Genomic DNA, 20,126 nt, shown 5'->3' with positions numbered 1-20,126 from the left:
ACTGGAGCCTATGCTCCACAACAAGAGAAGCCGCTGCAGCGAGAAGCCTGTGCACTGCAACGAAGAGTAGCCCCCGCTCACTGCAACTAGAGAAAGCCCATGCACAGCAATGAAGACCCAACACAGCCAAAAATAAATAAATTAATTAATTAAATATTTTAAAAATTAAAAAAAAATGATTAAGATAGTGAAGTGAAATAAGTCAGAGAAAGACAAATACCACAGGATCGCCCTTACATGCAGAGTCTAAAAACAAAAACAAATACAAGCTCACAAATACAGAGGACAGAGATTGGTGGTTGCTAGAGGTGGAGGGTGAGGGGTTGGAGAAATGGGTGGAGAGGGTCAAAAGGCACAAACTTTGAGTTATAAAATAAATAAGTCATGGGGATGTACTGTACAGCATGGTGACTATAGTTAATAATACTGTATTGCATATTTGAAAGTTGCTAAGAGAGTAGACCTTAAAATTTCTCATAACAAGAAAAAAATTTTTGTAACTATGTAAGTTGATGAATATTAATTGGACTTATTGTGGTGATCATTTTGCAGTGTATACAAATATTGAATCAAGTTGTACACCTGAAATTAATGTTATATGTCCATTATATCTCAATTAAAAATTTTTTAAATGGTTAACATGGTAAATTTTATGTGTATTTTACCACAATTAAAAATTTGGAAAAAAAGAGAGAAGAGACCAACAGGGACTTCAAATATTGAATTTATTAGATATAATCCATAAAACCACTATGGTTTTTTTCTCTTTTTTCTCTCAGCTTTATTGAGATATAATTGACATAAAATATACTAGTTTAAGGTGTACTATGCTTATTTTTAAGAAATAAAATATAAGTTTGAAACTTTCATCCAAAAATTGGAAAATTGTTAGAAGTGATAGGTTTGAAAAAGAGCCAATGAGAAAATATAATAAATGAAATTATAAGCTTACTGGACATACTGAGCAGTAGATTGGACATAGCAAAAGAATCAGCGAACTAGGGAGATAAGTCAGACGAAATAATTCTTGAAGTTCAGAAAGATCAAAAAACGGGAGGCAGGGGGCAAGGGGGACAGGGTAAGAAAGAAGATACAGTGAGAAGTTCTAATATACATGGAACTGGAGTCACAGAGGATGAGAGAGAGAGTAGAGGCAATAACCAAATAATGATTGAGAGTTACCTAAAAATGACTACAGGTATTCATAGATTCAAGAAGCCTAACAAATCCCAAGCATGATAAATAAAGAGATTCTCTATTAGATTCATTTCAGTAAAACTGCAGAAATTCTAAAAGATGTACATCAGAAGAAAAATGATTTCTGATTTGCAAAAAGGAATGAAGGGCAAAGAAAGTGGTAAACAGTGGGTAACTCAATATTTACTGCATAAAACAAAGTGTGTCTTGTGGGGTTTTAAAATGTAGAATTTAAATATTTAACAAAAATAGTATGTAAGTTGTGAGTGGAGAAATGGTAGTATTCTAAGAAGGAAGGTAAAGATACTGATTAACATTAATGTTTGAAAATTAATGATGCACGTTTAATTTCTAGTGAACCAGTAGAAGAGTAGAGACTTGTGTACGTCATCCATAATAGTAGAGTTAGAAAATAATAGGCAGTAAACGAGTGGAATTGAGTATAGGGACAAATGAAAAATAGAAAACGGAATGGTAGCTCCGGCCCAAAATTTATCAGTAATTGCATTAAAATTCTTAGAACAAAAAGGTTTCACTTAAAATGCAAAAATTTCAGATTGGATTTTTAAAAACTAAATATTTCTCTTTCTCTCCTTCCTCTTCCCTTTCTATCCTGAACAATTTATTCCAAAAGCTATTAGGTGAGCATCTGTTTGCACAGGGAAGGAGGCTATGGCAGCCCAGATTGGGGTGTCACAGTCTGAGCCTGGTGAGAAGGGCATCCACACGGTGATTGAGGGGCTGTCCCTTGTGAGATGTCACAATCCAAGAACAGTTAGGAGGGCATCCATGTGGGGGCAACCCAGCACAGGATATCAGGTCCCAAATGTGGTAAGGAGAGTGCTCAGGACACAGAGGAGCAACATGCCATGAGATATCAGAGCCTAGGTGGAGTGAGAAGGGATTTCACATGGGAGAGCTGCCTGGCATGTTTGATCAGAGCCTGAGACAGGTGAGGAAAGCCTCTCCACGGAGAGAGCAGCCTGGCATGAGGTGTCAGAGCCTGAGGGTTTTTTTCTTTTTTTTAATAGATTTATTTATTTTATGTCATTCATTTTTAAATTTTTGGCTGCGTTGGGTCTTCATTGCTGCGTGCAGGCTTTTCTCTGGTTGCAGCGAGCAGGGGCTACTCTTCATTGAGGTGCGCAGGGTTCTCATTGAGGTGGCTTCTCTTGTTGCGGAGTACGGGCTCTAGGCGTGCTGCCTTCAGTAGTTGTGGCACACGGGCTCGGTAGTTGTGGCTCATGGGCTCTAGACCACAGGCTCAGTAGTTGTGGCGCAGTTAGTTGCTCTAGACCACAGGCTCAGTTAGTTGCTCCACGGCATGTGGGATCTTCCCAGACATAGCACATAGCACATAGAAATTCTAAAATTGAAAAACACATGTACCACAATGTTCATCACAGCTCTATTTACAATAGCCAGGACATGGAAGCAACCTAAGTGTCCATCGACAGATGAGTGGATAAAGAAGATGTGGCACATATATACAATGGAATATTACTCAGCCATAAAAAGAAATGAAATTGGGTTATTTGTAGTAAGGTGGATGGACCTAGAGATTGTCATACAGAGTGAAGTAAGTCAAAAAGCGAAAAACAAATACCATATGCTAACACATATATACAGAATCTAAAAAAAAGAAAAAATGGTGCTGAAGAACCTAGGGGCAGGACAGGAATAAAGATGCAGATGTAGAGAATGGACTTGAGGACACAGGGAGGGGGAAGGGTAAGCTGGGATGAAGTGAGAGAGTGGCATGGACATATATACACTACCAAATGTAAAATAGAGAGCTAGTGGGAAGCAGCTGCATAGCACAGGGAGCAGCTCATGCTTTGTGACCACCTAGAGGGGTGGGATAGGGAGGGTGCGAGGGAGACGTAAGAGGGAAGAGATATGGGGATATATGTATATGTATAACTGATTCACTTTGTTATAAAGCAGAAACTAACACACCCTTGTAAAGCAATTATACTCCAATAAAGATGTTTAAAAAATAAATAAATAAAATACAAAGAAAAACACATTACGGGTAATTGAAATTGATAAGTTGATGGGTAGTTTTAATAGAAAATTAGATACAGCTGGGTAAACTAGAAAATCAAAAGAAATATCTAGAAAGAAGCATGGAGAAATAAGAAAAGAAAAGATAGAGTACAGTGTAAGGCACATAGAGGCTGTAAAGGTACAACATGTATTTAATTAGATTTCCAGAAGGAGAGAAGAAAGAGAATGTAGCAGAAGTAATATATGAAGAAATAATGCCTGATAATTTTTGCTTTATTTCCAGCAATAATCCTCAGAATCAAGGAGACCAAGTATCTCAACAAGGAAAAAAAAAAAAGCCATACCTAAACACATCATAGTGAAACCATAGTTTACTGAGCCTGTGCTCTAGAGCCTGAGAGCCACAACTACTGAAGCCCACGTGCCTAGAGCCCATGCTCCACAAGAAGAGAAGCCACTACAATGAGAAGCCCGTGCACTGCAATGAAGAGTAGCCCCCCCTCACTACAGCTAGAGAAAGCCCGTGCGCAACAACGAAGACCCAATGCAGCCAAAAATAAATAAATAAATAAATAAATAAATAAATAAATAAATAAATAAATTTTTTTTAAAGGGCAACGATGCCAGTTATGGGATAAATCAGCATGGCGTGCCACACGATGAGAAGAGGATAGTTCACTTCTGTGACATTCCTGCCAAAATGCTTGACTTAAATCTGATCAGGTGGAAACATCAGACAAATCCAAGCTGAGAAGCAGTCTACAAAGTCACTGGCCGGCACCTTTAAAACCTATTCAGGTTGTGACAGATAAGGAAAGACTTAGGAACTGTTCCAGATTGAAGGAGACCAAAGAGACATAGCAAACATACGTAACACATGATCCTGTACATTATTGGGACAACTGGCAGAATTTGAATAACGTTTGTGGATTAGATGATAGTATTACATCAATGTGAAATCAAAATTCTTCATTTTGATGGTTATGTGGAGATCTTCCTTATTTTTAGGAAATACACACTAAAGTATTTAGGGGAGGGCCTCCCTGGTGGCGCAGTGGTTGAGAGTCCGCCTGCCGATGCAGGGGATACGGGTTCGTGCCCCGGTCTGGGAGGATCCCATATGCCGCGGAGCGGCTGGGCCCGTGAGCCATGGCCGCTGAGCCTGCGCATCCGGAGCCTGTGCCCCGCAACGGGAGAGGCCACAACAGTGAGAGGCCCGCGTACCGCAAAAAAAAAAAAAAAAAAAAAAAAAAAAAAAAAAGTATTTAGGGGTAATTGGGCATCACATCTGCAAACTTTTAGAAGAGAAAGAAAATATAAAGTAAATGTGATAAAGTATCAACAAGAGGGGAAATTGGTAAATGACATACAGGAAATCTTTGCACTCATTTTTTAAAAAAATTATTTATTTATTTATTATTTATTTTTGGCTGCGTTGGGTCTTCGTTGCTGGACACAGGCTTTCTCTAGTTGCGGCAAGCAGGGGCTACTCTTCATTGCGGTGCATGGACTTCTCATTGTGGTGGCTTCTCTTGTTGTGGAGCACGGGCTCTAGGCACGCAGGCTCAGTAGTTGTGGCTCATGGGCTCTAGAGTGCAGGCTCAGTAGTTGTTGCACACGGGCTTAGTTGTTCCGCAGCATGTGGGATCTTCCCGGACCAGGGCTCAAACCCGTGTCCCCTGCATTGGCAGGCAGATTCTTAACCGCTGCACCGCCAGGGAAGCCCTGCACTCTTCTTTATACTTTTCTGTTAGTGAAATTATTTCAACAATTTAAAAAACGTACTTAGATATAGTTCACACTACAGTCGAAGCCTTATGACAATTTTTTATATAACAGTAGGAATAAAGATCAAACCAGGTTTAATAATTTGTTAATATGTGCTGGCCAGAGTTATGGCTCCAAGGTCATTTCCACTCATTCTCTAATGAAAGTACAGAGGACAGTTAAATTGAAACATACACTACAATACATTCAGAAGGATAGTGGTGACATTACTTCTGGATCCCTTGTGAGTCTTATTGGGTTGGCCAAAACGTGACTTAGGTTTCTAAGTAAAAATAAAAGACACATTTTTCATTTTCACCAAGAACTTTATTGAATAATGTATTCACATTTTTGGTCCACTACCTTCTGCCATTTTTCATGCAATTTCATAATTCCATCTTCCCCAAACTTTTTATCTTTTTGAGCAAAGAACCGTTCCAGGTGCCTTTTACAGTCTTCCAGGGAATTGAAATTTTTTCCATTAAGAGAATTTCGTAAAGACCGAAATAAATGGACATCCGAAGGTACAAGGTCTGGCGGATGAATCAGAACTTCCCTGCCAAGCTGTAACACTTTTTGCCTGGTCATCAAAGAAACATGCAGTCTTGCATTATCCTGATGGAAGATTATGCGTTTTCCGTTGACTAATTCCAGACGCTTTTCGTCAAGTGCTGCTTTCAGTTGGTCTAATTGGGAGCAGTACTTGTTGGAATTAATCATTTGATTTTCCAGAAGGAGCTCATAATAGAGGACTGCCTTCCAATCCCACCATATACACAACATCATCTTCTTTGGATGAAGACAGGCTTTTCGTGTGGTTGGGGGTGGTTCATTTCACTTGCCCCACAATCTCTTCCATTCCACATTACTGTACAGTATCCACTTTTTATCACCCTTCACAATTTGTTTTAAAAATTGAATGTTTTCATTACATTTAAGTAGAGAATCACGTGCAGAAATATGGTCAAGAAGGTTTTCTTTGCTTAACTTATGCAGAACCCAAACATCAAAGCAATTCACATAACCAAGCTGGTGCAAATGATTTTCAATGCTTGATTTGGATATTTTGAATATGTCAGCTATCTCCTGTGTGTATAACGTTGATTGTTCTCAGTTAATGTACCTATTTGATTGTTATCAACTTCAACTGGTCTACCTGACCGTGGAGCATCATGCAGCGAGAAATCTCCAGCACAAAACTTCACAAACTAGTCTTGACACGTTTGATCAGTCATAGCACCTTCTCCATACACTGTATAAATCTCTTTTTGTGTTCCAGTTGCACTTTTACCTTTCTTGAAATAATAAAGCATAATATGCCAAAAATGTTGCTTTTTTCTTCCATCTTCAATATTAAAATGGCTACACAAAAATTCACCAATTTTGATAAGTTTTTCCCTAAATGCACGCTGATATGACAGCTGTCACAATACAGTCTAACAAGATTGTTTCAAATGAAGTTAAAGACAACTAAGCGCCACTAGAGCCGTCTTATGGAAAACACCAAACGAACTTTTTGGCCAACCAAATAGTTGGAAGAAACTGGGGAAGACTCACTGCTCAGTAGGCCTCCTGGAACCCGAAGGAACCAAAGTCTTGACAAGACAGGCTAAAGACCAGGGACCTGGAGAAGTTTCCTTCACCTGAGGAACTTTAAGATGCAGTTTGAATTAAAGTAGAATTCAGTAAATATCAGTTTAAAAAAATTTAGTGGAGGGTGATTTACTTACAGAAATGCATATAAATTATAAGTGTAGAGCTCGCCAGATTATGCCAAAGTGGACCCCCTGTGTAACCACCACCCAGCTTATGAACTGGAGACAGCCAGAAGCTCCTCTCCACACCTTCTCCAATTATTACTGTTTCCCAGAGATTCTCTGACTTACTGCACCAGAGATTCGTTTTACCAGTTCTAATAATACTTTCAACTGCTCAGGGGTTTCAGCATTAAATTTTATTTTTAAAATTCAATTTTCTTTTGTTTTTCTGCATACAAATATGTACCTTCACATCCAAGGTAGAAATTCCGAACATTCACTATGTCTTTTAAAGCTTTAACAAATGGCATAGTTCAGTTCTGGAAAAGCCACTTAACAAGGATGAATTTCACAGCTCAACTTTAAAAGTTCTTTCCCTTGGCAGTCAGTCTGGAAAGAAAAGACTCCATTAGCCAATTCATACTCATTCCATAAAGTTATTAGACATCTACAATGGGCCATAGTAATATACTAAGGTCTTAGTAGCATAAGGAAATTATTCTGTTCCCACGTGACATCAGCTAAATGAAGTTAAAATGAGCCATTGCCTACTTAAACACAAGTTAAACATAATTACTGGTTTCAAACTCAGCCTAAGTAACCAAGTATTATTTGCAGTCAGTGACTCTTGACTAACAGCCACTAACACTAATTAACATAGTAAAGATGAAAATGGCAAAATTGGACAACTGGTCACAGCAGAAGGGTGTTCCCACATATGAATCCCTCCTGGTTCTCTGCTTCTCCTAGGAAGGGCTAAGACAAAGCCCCATAAACTTTTGAGCAAATATAAAGGCAAAAGTCAGAAAAAGAATCCTATCTGGTAGTACACCACCAAGAGAGTGAACAAACCATAAGATTTTTCAATGTTAACGGTTAGCCAGAAAGATTCATAACAGTCTTCAACAACAGTAAAGACAATATCTTGTATAAATCTATTTGCCCTAAGATCCAATGAAGGCTCTCTAGCTATGGCTCGAAGCCTCATTCTGTAGCTATAGCAGCCATATTCACAGAACATCTAACCAATGCCCATCAAAAAATCTGGCTCCCTAGATCTACCAGGCAGTTAAATACATCCTTGGCAACTATTTTGAGCAGCTGAAACTCTAAGGACCATACTTTTTTTTTTTTTTTTTAATTTGGGAATGAGTCTTAGATAAAAGATAAGTCAGGTCTAAAAGAAACGCATTCCTGCTTTGTGAGAATCTGACCGAAGTACTATAGAGTCCTAGGGGGAAGAAATACAGTAGTGAACGCTGCTGACCTCTAGCGCTGAATAGAAGAATTACATGTCCCACTCAAAAGACCCAAAGGACAGAGGCCTGGCACCAAAAAACCTCTGACTAGCTTGGTCACTGACTTCCCCGGTGTAAGGGCAAAAAGGAGCAAAGTTTAAATCTTTTACATTCATTGTGATCATTGCTATGTTTTGATGTACTGTTATCATCTCATATATATGTATTTTTTCTGTTTACCATGCTTTTTCTTTGCTTCTCTTATATCCTGCCTTCTGTTCAGTTATTAGTTTTATTTCCCTTTGAGTGGCTTGGAGAACTATATTTCTATTTCTTTAGTAGTTATATTTACATTCCTTTTATACGCTAAATAAAATTTTCTAACAAAATCCTAAATCATTCACCTTCTTATCTTCCTCTTAAATAAGACCTTAGTCCTCCTTCTGAATCAGGGGTGGGCATTATTGCCCTAAGCGTTGGTTCATTTGCTCATGATGTGCTTATTCAATAACTGCATTTTTATTTTCTAGGATTTCTAATTGGTTCTTTAAATATCTACCATTACCATTTCATTTCTGACCACTTTTATTTCACAATTTCTTATTCTTCTAGAAAAGGTATCCTTCCTTTATGTCTTTGAGTGTTCTAAATATATTTGTTTTAGGTTTTTTTTTAACTTTATTTTTTGGCCACACCACGAGGCATGGGGGTTCTTAGTTCCCTGATCAGTGATCGAACCCGCACCCCCTGCATTGGAAGTGCAGAGTCATAGCCACTGGACTGCCAGGGAAGTCCTTAAACATATTTATTTTAAAGTTATTATCAGTTCGCTCCATTATTTTCATTTCAATTACAGTGAATTCATCTCTTGATCCTGATTTTGTTGGTTATCTTTCTTTTGGCTAGGTTTTCTTGTATGTTTTGGAAGCTTAACTTCTAAGCTTTTCATGAATGGAAAAAGTTTCCCCGTACATGTTATCTTTCCTCCCCTCATGGTTTTGTGGTAACCTCTACCCAATTCTCCAGGAACACCAACCAGAAACAAGTCTTACATTAGTAATTTGAGACTCTGTTCGCACCATGAAATTTGGGAGACAGGAGTTCCAGGCACTAAGTGAGAGGGTAGCTGGACTTAGGTCTGGATTCAATGTTGTGTCTGCTTCCTAAGTATTCAACTTAATATAAACTAGGTCTTCATGCACAGATGGGATGTAGTTTTTTCAACCTCTATTGAGTTTAGGGAGCCCTAACTAAATTCCTAATTGCAAACAGCAATCCAGGCCCCAGTTAGCCACATGCCATGGTTTTACCCACCCCTTCAATCTGTTACCTTTTAAGTTACAAACTCCAGACTGCCTCTATTTCTGGATCCATAGCCCAGCAAGATTACAGCTCCTGTTCCTGGTCAACAAAAGAGTTTATCTTGCTTTTGAATATGGATATGTAATTTCAATCTTTTCTTGTTAATTCTACCATGTGTTTTGAGCAAAGGGAGTGGCATCAAAGTGTGTACTATCTTGACCAGAAGTCAGTTTCATTCACTTTTCTAAAAAGCCTAAATGTTGGTCCTTTGGCAGTACCATGGTTAACAGTGATGGCTAAAAAGCAGCCTGGGAGCTACACATTCTCTTTCCAGTTTTACCAATAAATATTTTATAAGGTTGGGGATAATTGACTTGTACAATTTGGCCAATGACATTAACTAGAGCTTCTGTCAGAAGTAATTGATTTTATAACTGTGTTTACTGCATACCTAAACACGTGATACTTCATTACCCAAATTCCCCTATCTTTGCACTTTGAGGTCCAAAAAATTAACCCATGGAAAGTCAACAAATAAACTATATTCATGTTTTGATGTTGCAATGATACCAAACTTAAAATATTGGTGCAAAGGACAGGGATAAGATTCAAATTTACCCAAAAGAATTTATCTATAGTTAAGAATTATAAAAATTATATTAAGGATTTACCAGCTTTTTAAAAGTATGATATTTGTTTTGTGACTGTGCTGAATAAAAAAAATCTTACAGAAATGCACCCCAGAATTTTTACAGATGAAATGGTATAATCTAATTAAAAGAATCTGGGGTGGTGGACATTGGCTGATGGGGATTTATAGATGAAGCAGTTTTGGCCTTGAGTTGATAACTGTTAAAACTAGTTGGGAAAGATGGGGACTATGGGTGTTCATTGTACTGACAGGAACTATGCAGGTGCAGGTCTGGAATTTTAACCTACACAAGCTAAACTGGTAGCTACCCTATTACTATTCCACTGATGATGGCAGAAGACACAAGCCCCCGGGTCAGACACAAAGGATGTTAATCACAGCAAAAGCAGTTGCCAGACATTCATATTGGTTTGCAACAGTTCTCCTGCCGCAAGTTTCCTGGGTGCGACACAAAGGGCTGACCACCTTTGTCTGCTCACATAATGGATTTCATTACCAGAGAGGAACACTGAGCTTGGTAGATTCAGTTTTTATAGCAAGTGGAAGCTAAGTCTGCCCTTTGTCATGGGGGAGATAATACTTCTTCCCTCAAGGTTGCTTGCTGAAAACACAATCCTGAGAAATAGCCCAGGTAAAGAGCAGTCAGGGCCTTGCACTCTTGATATACCCAACAAGAACTTGCAGGGGTGCTCAGGGTCCATGGCAGATTGCCTCACCTAACACACACTATCTCTTTACTTGTGTATGTTTGAAATTATTCATAATAGAAAGTAAATTTTAAAAAAGAAATGTACAGGGCTTCCCTGGTGGCGCAGTGGTTGAGAGTCCGCCTGCCGATGCAGGGAACACGGGTTCGTGCCCCGGTCCGGGAAGATCCCACATGCCGCAGAGCAGCTGGGCCCGTGAGCCATGGCCGCTGAGCCTGCGCGTCCGGAGCCTGTGCTCTGCAACGGGAGAGGCCACAACAGTGAGAGGCCAGCGTACCGCAAAAATAAATAAATAAATAAATAAATAAATAAAAAGAAATGTACATCTGAGTTGAATATATTTGAAAAGGTATGCACAGCTGCCAGCATAGGTGTGTTAACAGCTACCATTGTAACCACATTTCTTTCTCAGAAGCCCTACATATTCCAAATACTTCATTTCTACTTTTTATTATCATGAAAGGAATGCATACTTTTGGCTCCCCAAAAGCAAACCACATAGAAGAGTATTAACTGAAAACTGAGAGAATCTGACCTAGCTGTACAGTTAAGAATTCTGATATATCCTTTCAGAAATGTCCTGTGCTTACATAAGCATACATATAAACATGTTTTTTTTTTTAAAAAAATGCCACTTGGTGGAATCTAAAGAAATGGTACAAATCAACTTATTTGCAAAACAGAAACAGAGTCACAGATGTAGAGAGCAGACTTACGGTTGCCAAGGGGGAAAGTGGCGGGGAGGGATGAATTGGGATATTGACATATACAAACTACTATATAATATAAAATAGATAACTAATAAGAACCTACTGTATAGCACAGGGAACTCAACATTCTGTAATGACCTATAATGGGAAAATAATCTAAAAAAGAGTAGATATGTGTATGTGTATAGCTGATTCACTGTGCTGCACAGCAGAAACTGACACAGCATTGTAAATCAACTATACTCCAATAAAAATTGATAAAAAGATAAAAATAAAAAATGCACTTGAGGGCTTCCCTGGTGGCGCAGTGGTTGGGAGTCCGCCTGCCGATGCAGGGGACACGGGTTCGTGCCCCGGTCTGGGAAGATCCCACATGCCGCGGAGCGGCTGGGCCCGTGAGCCATGGCCGCTGAGCCTGTGCGTCCGGAGCCTGCGCTCCGCAGGGGGAGAGGCCACAGCAGTGAGAGGCCCGCATAACGCAAAAAAAAAAAAAAAAAAAAAAAAAAATGCACTTGAGGACTTCCCTGGTGGCGCAGTGTTAAGAATCCACCTGCCAATGCAGGAGACACGGGTTTGAGCCCTGGTCTGGGAAGATCCCACATGCCGCGGAGCAACTAAGTCCATGCGCCACAACTACTAAGCCTACGCTCTAGAGCCCGCGCGCCTAGAGCCCATGCTCCACTACAAGAGAAGCCACTGCGATGAGAAGCCCGAGCACTGCATCGAAGAGTAGTCCTCACTCACTGCAACTAGAGAAAGCCCAAGCACAGCAACAAAGACCCAACGCAGCCAAAAAAAAAAAAAAAAAAAAAAGTACTTGGAATCATAAACGTACTGGTTATAGCAGTTGCTTTTTTTACTTGACATTTCCTGTATATTTTCCATGTCTGTACACTAGATCTAGCTCATCCTTTTAAACTGTTGCTTCCTCCTTCATTTAATTAATTTTATTATGGACTGAATTGTGTCCATATGTTGAAATTTATATGTTGAATACCTAACCTTCAATGTGACTGTGTTTGGAGATGGGGCCTTTAGGGAGGTAACTGAGGTTAAATGAGGTCCTCTGATTGGGGCCCTAATATGATAGGACTGGTGTCCTTACATGAGGAAGCAACACCGGAGACCTCTCTCTCTCCAAGCAACCACAGAAGAAAAGCCATGTGAGGACACTGTCTACAGGTTGTGAGTAGAGGTCTCACCAGAAACCAACTCTGATGGCACATTGATCTTGGACTCATAGCCTCCAGAACTATGAGAAAATAAATTTCTGTTGTTTAAGTCACCCAGTCTTTGGTACTTTGCTCTGAAAGCCCAAGCAGACTAATACAGATGTATTTTTTTGGGGGGGGTCATGCCGCACAGCATGTGGGATCTTAGTTCCCCAACCAAGGATTGAACCTGCGCCCCCTGCATTGGAAGTGTGGAGTCTTAACCACTGGACCACCAGGGAAGTCCCAGATATATTCTATTTCGTTCAATTAGTCTCCTAATAAGAGATGTGTAGGGTTTTTTTAAACATTAAGTATAAGGCACCAATGATTTTCTCACACATTCATGATGATGGTTAGATACACTCTTGGAACTGAAATGGGTCAAAGGGCATGCACATCTTAAATCCGATACTGCCAAACCACCCTTTAAAAAAGTACTACCAATTTCTGTCCCCCCAATAGGAGTGCTTGTTTCCCTAAACTGGAACCAGCCTCCCAGGTGAAAGTGCTCACTCATTCAACACTTATTCAGTACTTATTTCTGAATAGGACCAGGCACTGTGCAATGTGCTTAGGACACAGTAGTGAACAAAGCATTAAGTTCTTGCTCTCAAGGATCTGTATTCTAGGGAGAAACAGTTGGTAAGTAAGAATACACACATAAATCCATAGGCGGTCTGGGAAGCTGTCTCTGAGATAACATCTGAGCAGAGACCCAGATGGAGACAGAAAACAAATCTTACCAATACTTGAAGAAAGAATGCTAAGAGTGTTTCATGGTTTTAATTGTCTTTTAAAAATAAGCAAAGTTGGGGGACTTCCCTGGTGGTTTGGTGGTTAAGACTCCACGCTTCCAGTGCAGGAGCGTGTTCTATCCCTGTTCGGGGAACTATGATCCCACGCGCCACGCAGAGTGGACAAAAAACAAAACAAAACAAAAAAAACAACCGCAAAGTTGGGAGTTCCCTGGTGGGCTAGTGCTTAGGATTTGGCGCTTTCACTGCCATGGCCCAGGTTCAGTCCACGGTCGGGAAACTGAGATCCTGCAAGCATGAGAGGTGCGGCCAAAAAGAAAAAAAAGCAAAGTTGCAATTCTATTCCTCCGTATACACCAAACGAATTGAAAACAAACAGGTATTCAAATACTTGTACACCAATGTTCACAGCAGCACTATTCTCAATAGGGCTACCACACACGGAAGAATAAACTGCTAATAGAAGCTCAAAGTAGCGCCTTGAAGAATGAGTAGGAAACATCAGAAGAAGTGGCGGTTTCTAGACAGAGATGTTAGCAAAGAATGAAATCTAGGGACTGGACAGGGATGAGAAAAATAAGGCAGTGTTAAAGTAATGACTAGAAAATAAGAGATAAAATATATGGGAGGGAAGGGAAAAGATAGACACTAACTGGCACTCACTTTGATATAAAATGGATCATTCTATCAGCCTCACCAGATACAGCCATTCATTAAGAGTCCAAGGTTCAAGAATAAGAAAAGACCTTCAGGGACAAAACTAAAAACATAAAATGTGCAAGAAGGAAAAAGTTTAGAATGTTCTACTTGTGCCTCTTGCAGTGCCGCCTCTAGCTTTTGATTTAAGACTTATTTGCACGCTTTTCTCATCCTCTCTTGCAGATTAGAATTTCCTTTGGAGCAGAGACCACAACATTTAACATTCACAACAGCACTTCAAACACAATCTGAATAAAGCTGAATCTATTATCTCCAACTTAATCATATTAACAGTGCATAATCCCTCCAGTCACTCGGGTACAAAGTCAGGTCTCCACACACCTGTGGCCAGGGACCAGCCTGGAGCTCTACAATCACCCTCTCCTTATCTTTCTTGTCTTTTTCTCTGCTGAGCACAGTTCAAGCCCTCATTACACTCATCTAATTAGTATCCTAGCTAATATTTTCCCAGCCAACTCTACCCTCACACTTCCAGAATAACGTCCCTAAAATACTGTATTTTACTCTCATACTGAGAACAATGAAAATGTCTTACAAAAAATAATTGATTAAAAATAAAGTAGCTTCCCTGGTGGCGTAGTGGTTGAGCGTCCGCCTGCCGATGCGGGGGATGCGGGTTCGTGCCCCGGCCCGGGAAGATCCCACATGCTGTGGAGCGGCTGGATCCGTGAGCCATGGCCGCTGAGCCTGCGCGTCCGGAGCCTGTGCTCCGCAACGGGAGAGGCCGCAACAGTGAGAGGCCCGCGTATCGCAAAAAATAAAAAAAAATAAAAAAATAAAGTCAAAATCCTAGCGTAGCATTCCTGACTCTGCTTTTTCTGCTCTATCTCCTCTAAAGAACATTCACATACCCAGCCCTCTCTTCACACTGAACTACCGAATAGTTTTAGGATTTGCCCTTTGTTCCACCTGCATGCCTTTGCTCACATGGTTCTCTCTGCCCCTGGAATACTTTATTCTTCCTCCCCAGCATTTATAACTTTCTTTTTGCTTTACGCAGGTTTTCATCTTCTCTACTAGGCCCTAAGCCCCTTGGGGGCAGGGTCTTTGCATTCTCCACACCTGCCTATCAACTGCTATATATCAATATTCTTGCAGGGATCATCCCCACACGTCATAGCACCACGCCCTGCTCAAAATAGAGAATAATTATTTAAATGAATGATGGTCCATGCTCACCTCCCTCACCCTTCTGTCCAACGCAGAGAGAAAGTAAATAACAAATACTTGTTGAATTTAATTGTTTGGACAAAAATGAAGGGATATGGCCACATCTTAAAAGCATATTCTAGGTCTTTCCAGCTGTAAAATCCTGACCCAGCTTCCGAGGTATCCCCCACCGAGATGTCTCCTTTTGAAATTGGATTCCACTGAACGCACACAGGAGCCTCACCTGGAGGACTGCTGCATATAACGGGGATAAGGCCCTTTCTCACTTCTGAGACGTAAGGGCGGAGGGGAAGGTCCCGCCCAGCAGCACTCCGAGCTGCAAGTGCCACCTTGTCCTTTCCCTAGCGTTGTACCGTTTACAACGCGCCATCACGTAGATTTCATCCTCGTAACAATCTCGTGAGGCAGAAATTCTCATCTCCCTAAAGAAACAAAATCAGAGATGGAGAAGAGAAGAGGCGTGGCAACGAGCCGCGGCGAGGAAGGCGGGTGGAAGCCCGGAGCGCGAGCTGGATTTCGTTCCTGGCTCAGCCCTGATCCAGCCTGCTCACTCGCAGCGGGAGGAGCAGGTCAGGCGCGCAGAGGACCCGAAGGCCCTGCCGCTCTCACACTCCGGATGCTAACCCTCTGCGAGAACCCAGACACTCAGACTCGCTCTCTCGGCACCCCCCAGGGCCCCCTGCGCGCCCGCCCCCTTCGCGACCCTGCCGGAAGTCCCGCCTCGCCCGCCGCGGCCGTCCCCCATTGGGCTACGCGCCGGGGTCTCGCCGCCGGTTGGCTGCTCGGCGGCGTGAGCCCTGGGCGGCCACTGCAGGCCCCAGGCGAGGGACCACATCGAGAGCCGCAGAGACGCGAGGTCCAGCGCGGGAGGCGGGGCTGGGGGCGCGGGGCGGGGAGCGCCGCCGGCCGGCGGGACTTCCGCCACGGGACCCGGAAGGAGCCGCGCTGCCGCTGGTGGGAGTTGTAGTCCGGCCGTGGTTGGGGGGGCCCTTGGCTCATGCGCGGTGCACCGAGGCTTGTTTCACATCTGTAACAACAGGTGAATTGGGCTTTTGATTCTCCCTTTTCGTGCCCCATTGAGGAGCTTACCGCGGCCGTGGGTGGTCAGCGCGAGGAGGGGTCCGGGTCCGACCGCCGGCTTGGCGGAGAGTGGGGCGGAGAAGCGGGCGGGCCGGAGGAGCAGGCCGGGCATCCGAGGCCTGCCCGGGAAGCCGGCCGGGCCGAGCCGTGAGCAACCAGGCCTCGGCCTGCCGTTGCCATGGAGCCGGGGCGGGGGCGGGGGCGGGGGCCAGACCGGTCCGCCAGGGCGGGCCTCGTAGCCAGGGGCACCGCGGGGGCCGCGGGAGAGGCCGCTTCATTGGCGCAACGACGCCTCCGTCTCAGGGGATGCTCTGTTTCCCGAGGCAGGGCCTGGAGGAAGCCCCCGGAGTGCCCTGGGACCTTTGTCTGCCCCCGTGCCGCCTGGACCGTTCTTCCACAAAGAGGCCTGGTGCATTCTGGCCCCCCTGGTTTGCCCCCTTTTGCACCGACCTTGTCACTGGGGGAGGCCAAGGGGTGAGGTGTTCTTTGTTTGCTGGTGGTGACTTGCCCCATTTCGCAGGGGAAGACCTAATGCATGTTGGGTCCTTTGTTTGCAGTGAACTGGAGTCCCAGGGGTCCTCAGAGCCCCTGAGCCAGGAGTATGGCGTTAGCATGCTGTCTAATTAGTCCTCGTGTAGCAACACTGGTCACCTTAATTGTGATTTTGCAAGGCAGAGGTTGTCCACTTTGCAACCCCCATCCACAGGGGCTTGTCATACGCTGTAGCAAGTGGACTGCAGATGGCTACTTGCAGATTCTCAACCTGTTTTTGGTTGCAACTTACTGGCCAGAGCGAAATGAGACTTTGATGGTTTCCCTTGCAGTTTCTTTAAAGGCGGTAATCCCGCCGTCATTGTGGGTCTTGACTACATTTTATAATTTACACTTAACTCTTGAAGTTTCCAGGAGGGAGAATTTTTTTTCTTGATGTAGTATTTGGGATTTATATAGTGGTCTTTATTTATGTAGCTGTTTTAGGTGCAGGAAGTACATCCTTTGCTGCATTTTCTTCCTATGTAGGTTGTCCCTTTACCCAAAAGATACTTACTCTCAAAGTGTTTTAATTTATGGAATCGTGGTCCAGAATTTATCAAAGTTCTTTCCTCTTTCAGGCTTTGAAGATGTCAGTATGAAATATTCTTTCAAAGAATGAATAGGCAACAGCATGATATCATGGAAACAGCATGATATCATGGAAATAAGTGGTATGGTATAAGCATGGAAAACTCTGGAGCTCAGTACCTTAACTGCAGGTTTGCATTCTGCCCTGAGGCAGTTATATCATCTTGGGCAAGTTGTGTAAACTTCTCTGGGAAAATCTGCCTCAATTTCCTTCTCTGGGAAGGATATTTCCTACCTCACTGGGTAGTTGCATAGGTTAAGTGAGATAAAGTCTGTGGAAGTACTTTGTAAACTATAAAAATGGTACTTAGCATTTAATTTTGTTATTTTCCCAATCTGGAAGAGCTTCTTTATCTACCTTAGATCGATTCATATGATAGTCAGATGGGAGTAGAACTCAAAACTGAAGTAAGTTTTGCTCTGGGCGTGGAGAAAATGCTTTGGGGACTACACATCCCTCTTTACCATGACATATCTTTCTTGGTATCTTACAGGTGGATGTAGGGCAGCTCACAATGTGATGGGTATAGAGTGCGTCATGGCAGGTCCTGAAGTGAGGCCAAAGTGTACTGTGTGTGTTTCATGCCACTAACATAACTTGTCCTTGTTGTCAGAGTTAGTAGATGAATTTCAGTGGTCCGGAGCAACTTTCTTTCCCTGCGGGGGCCATCACTTTAGTGACCCAGCATTGTACTTCCCAGGAGGAGGCCCAGCCTCGTGATGAGGAATAGCAAAGAGAGAATTCAGCTCCAGTTCAAAAGCCCACAAAATCTGAGACTGTCACTGCTCTTGTAAGGTAAGTTGATCTAGCCATGCACACAAAGCAGTGGTGGGTCTCATGCCCAGCCACACTGTAAAGCAAAAGGCATGTATTGAATCCATTTGTGACTGTCTTGGAAGAAGGGCATTTTAAATTATACCCTCTCTCTGTCCTTGAATCATCTCATAGTGATTCTGTCTGGAGTTAGGTTTCATTATGCAAGAAATCTTGACATAATATTATTTAACTTATCTCTAGATTATTTTAGAGAAACTCTAAACCATAAAGGTTTCTAACATAATACTGTATAACCAGGAAGGCGGTTTTCTTTTAGATCTCTATGAAATTTTCTAGAGCTCTGTAAAATATCTCTAAAAGATCCTATCTTGAATCTCATAGTATATTTTTTAAGACTGATACATGAAAAGATAGTGCTATATGAGCCTTGGTTGGCATGGAGAGGATCAGGGGCTTTTTAAAAAAGCAAAACCAAGAGTCTGTTTACGAGCAAATGAACTTAAAACTTCTTAGGAAGAAAGTATTGTTTCTTAAAAAATAATCGCTTAGATGTTTTAGATTTTATAATATTCAGAGTTTCTTTAAAATTAGAATCTCAAATTACACTCCTTTTAATTTGGATAGAAGGAGTCTATAGAATGTAACATTAAAGTAAATTGTATTATTGTTGATATTGTATTGAAGTTTTCTCTCTGAGCTACCATATCCTATCGGCTGAAATTTCCGGCATCCCTGGGGGAGAGGAGGCCATCAGGGCAGACCTGCTATGGACCTGAAAGATTCGTCCCCAGGTCAGCCCTCCACCCCCCACCTCCCCATGATTTGAGAATGAGAGGGAATAGCAGTCAGGAACAGGAGTGTAGGCCCCATTAGACTCGTAGTAATGTTGGACATCATCATGATTTGCTAAAATGTTGTGTAGATGTTTTTAAACTAATGCCACATAAGATTACTGCACCAACCCAAGAGTACTACAGTATTAGAAACATCTGTAGGGACTTCCCTGGTGGTCCAGTGGTTAAGACTCCGTGCTTCCACTGCAGGGAGCATGGGTTCAATCCTTGGTCGGGTAACTAAGATCCTGCATGCCGCATGGGGCAGCCAAAACAAAACAAAACATACAGACGAACAAAAAAATCTGTAAGTGTGAGTTGGAGTGTTTTTTAAAACAAAATTGTTAAACCAGAGGTGTTACTTATTTGTGTGTGTGTGTGTGTGTGTGTGTGTTTAAGTCTCAAGGTATATTCCTCAGTTAAATGTACTAATGAGCAAAATGCAGCAAAATTTTTGGCCAGCAGTTGAACCTTAACTTAATATTTGTTATTTCATAGAGACTCCGCCATGAAAAGCTTTTTATTTTGAATCACTCTACAGTTACTCTTGAATACTCTCAGTCAAGTCCCATTCCTAGGGGCTTGACTAGGTTTTATGAAAGCCCAGTACACCAGTTTGTTCATAAGGCAATCATCAGTCCCATTTCCTGACGCCACATGAAAAAAGGGGTCCATGTAGGATTTCATTTCTTCCTACACGTCCCAGGATAACTGCAAGTATTGTGATGAGGTGGAAATATATGTCTCTCACGATGGAATGCATCCCTTTCTGTTTAGCAGGGATCAGGGAGTTTAGGACAGAGAAAAGAAGAAAGCTCTCAATTAGAAACAGAGACATGTAATTACTTTGTAGTGGAGATGGCCCTTCCATCCTTAAGACTGGGAGCAGGTGGGGCTCATTAGTGAAGAGCTTCATTTTTCTTGTCTTCTGGACAGTGCTGTCTGTGTTATTGAAATCTTCTCTGTGGGTTCCTGGACCATGAATATTAACCATTGTCTCTCGGCCCTCCTTCTTCTTAGGATTCCAGCTTTCCCTCCTGGCCAGAAATGTTCAGCCTGGACTCATTCAGAAAAGGTAAGAATGTAATTGCGCTTGTGGCCTCAGGCCCTTCCT

General features: G+C 42.1%; 1 protein-coding gene across 4 annotated transcripts in view; it reads left to right on the top strand.

Moving 5' to 3' along the window:
* Nucleotides 1–16,147: 16,147 nt before the first annotated feature.
* Nucleotides 16,148–20,126, top strand: part of DHX30 (DExH-box helicase 30) — a 30,679-nt gene continuing 26,700 nt past the window's right edge. For 2 of the 4 annotated variants that reach the window (XM_081245437.1, XM_081245434.1), the window contains exons 1-4: nt 16,148–16,238; nt 18,103–18,197; nt 18,864–18,970; nt 20,033–20,087. In XM_081245437.1, the coding sequence (XP_081101563.1) occupies nt 20,060–20,087 (28 nt within the window). In that variant the 5' untranslated portion in view covers nt 16,148–16,238; nt 18,103–18,197; nt 18,864–18,970; nt 20,033–20,059. Of the gene's footprint in view, nt 16,239–16,606; nt 16,754–18,102; nt 18,198–18,863; nt 18,971–20,032; nt 20,088–20,126 lie in introns of all 4 variants that reach the window. The other 2 variants (XM_081245435.1, XM_081245436.1) reach the window with 2 other exon arrangements.

Source organism: Mesoplodon bidens, assembly GCF_964165515.1.
Source record: "Mesoplodon bidens genome assembly, chromosome: 10".
In the NCBI taxonomy this organism is placed as follows: Eukaryota; Metazoa; Chordata; class Mammalia; order Artiodactyla; family Ziphiidae; genus Mesoplodon; species Mesoplodon bidens.
This window is presented reverse-complemented; position numbering and strand designations above follow the sequence as displayed.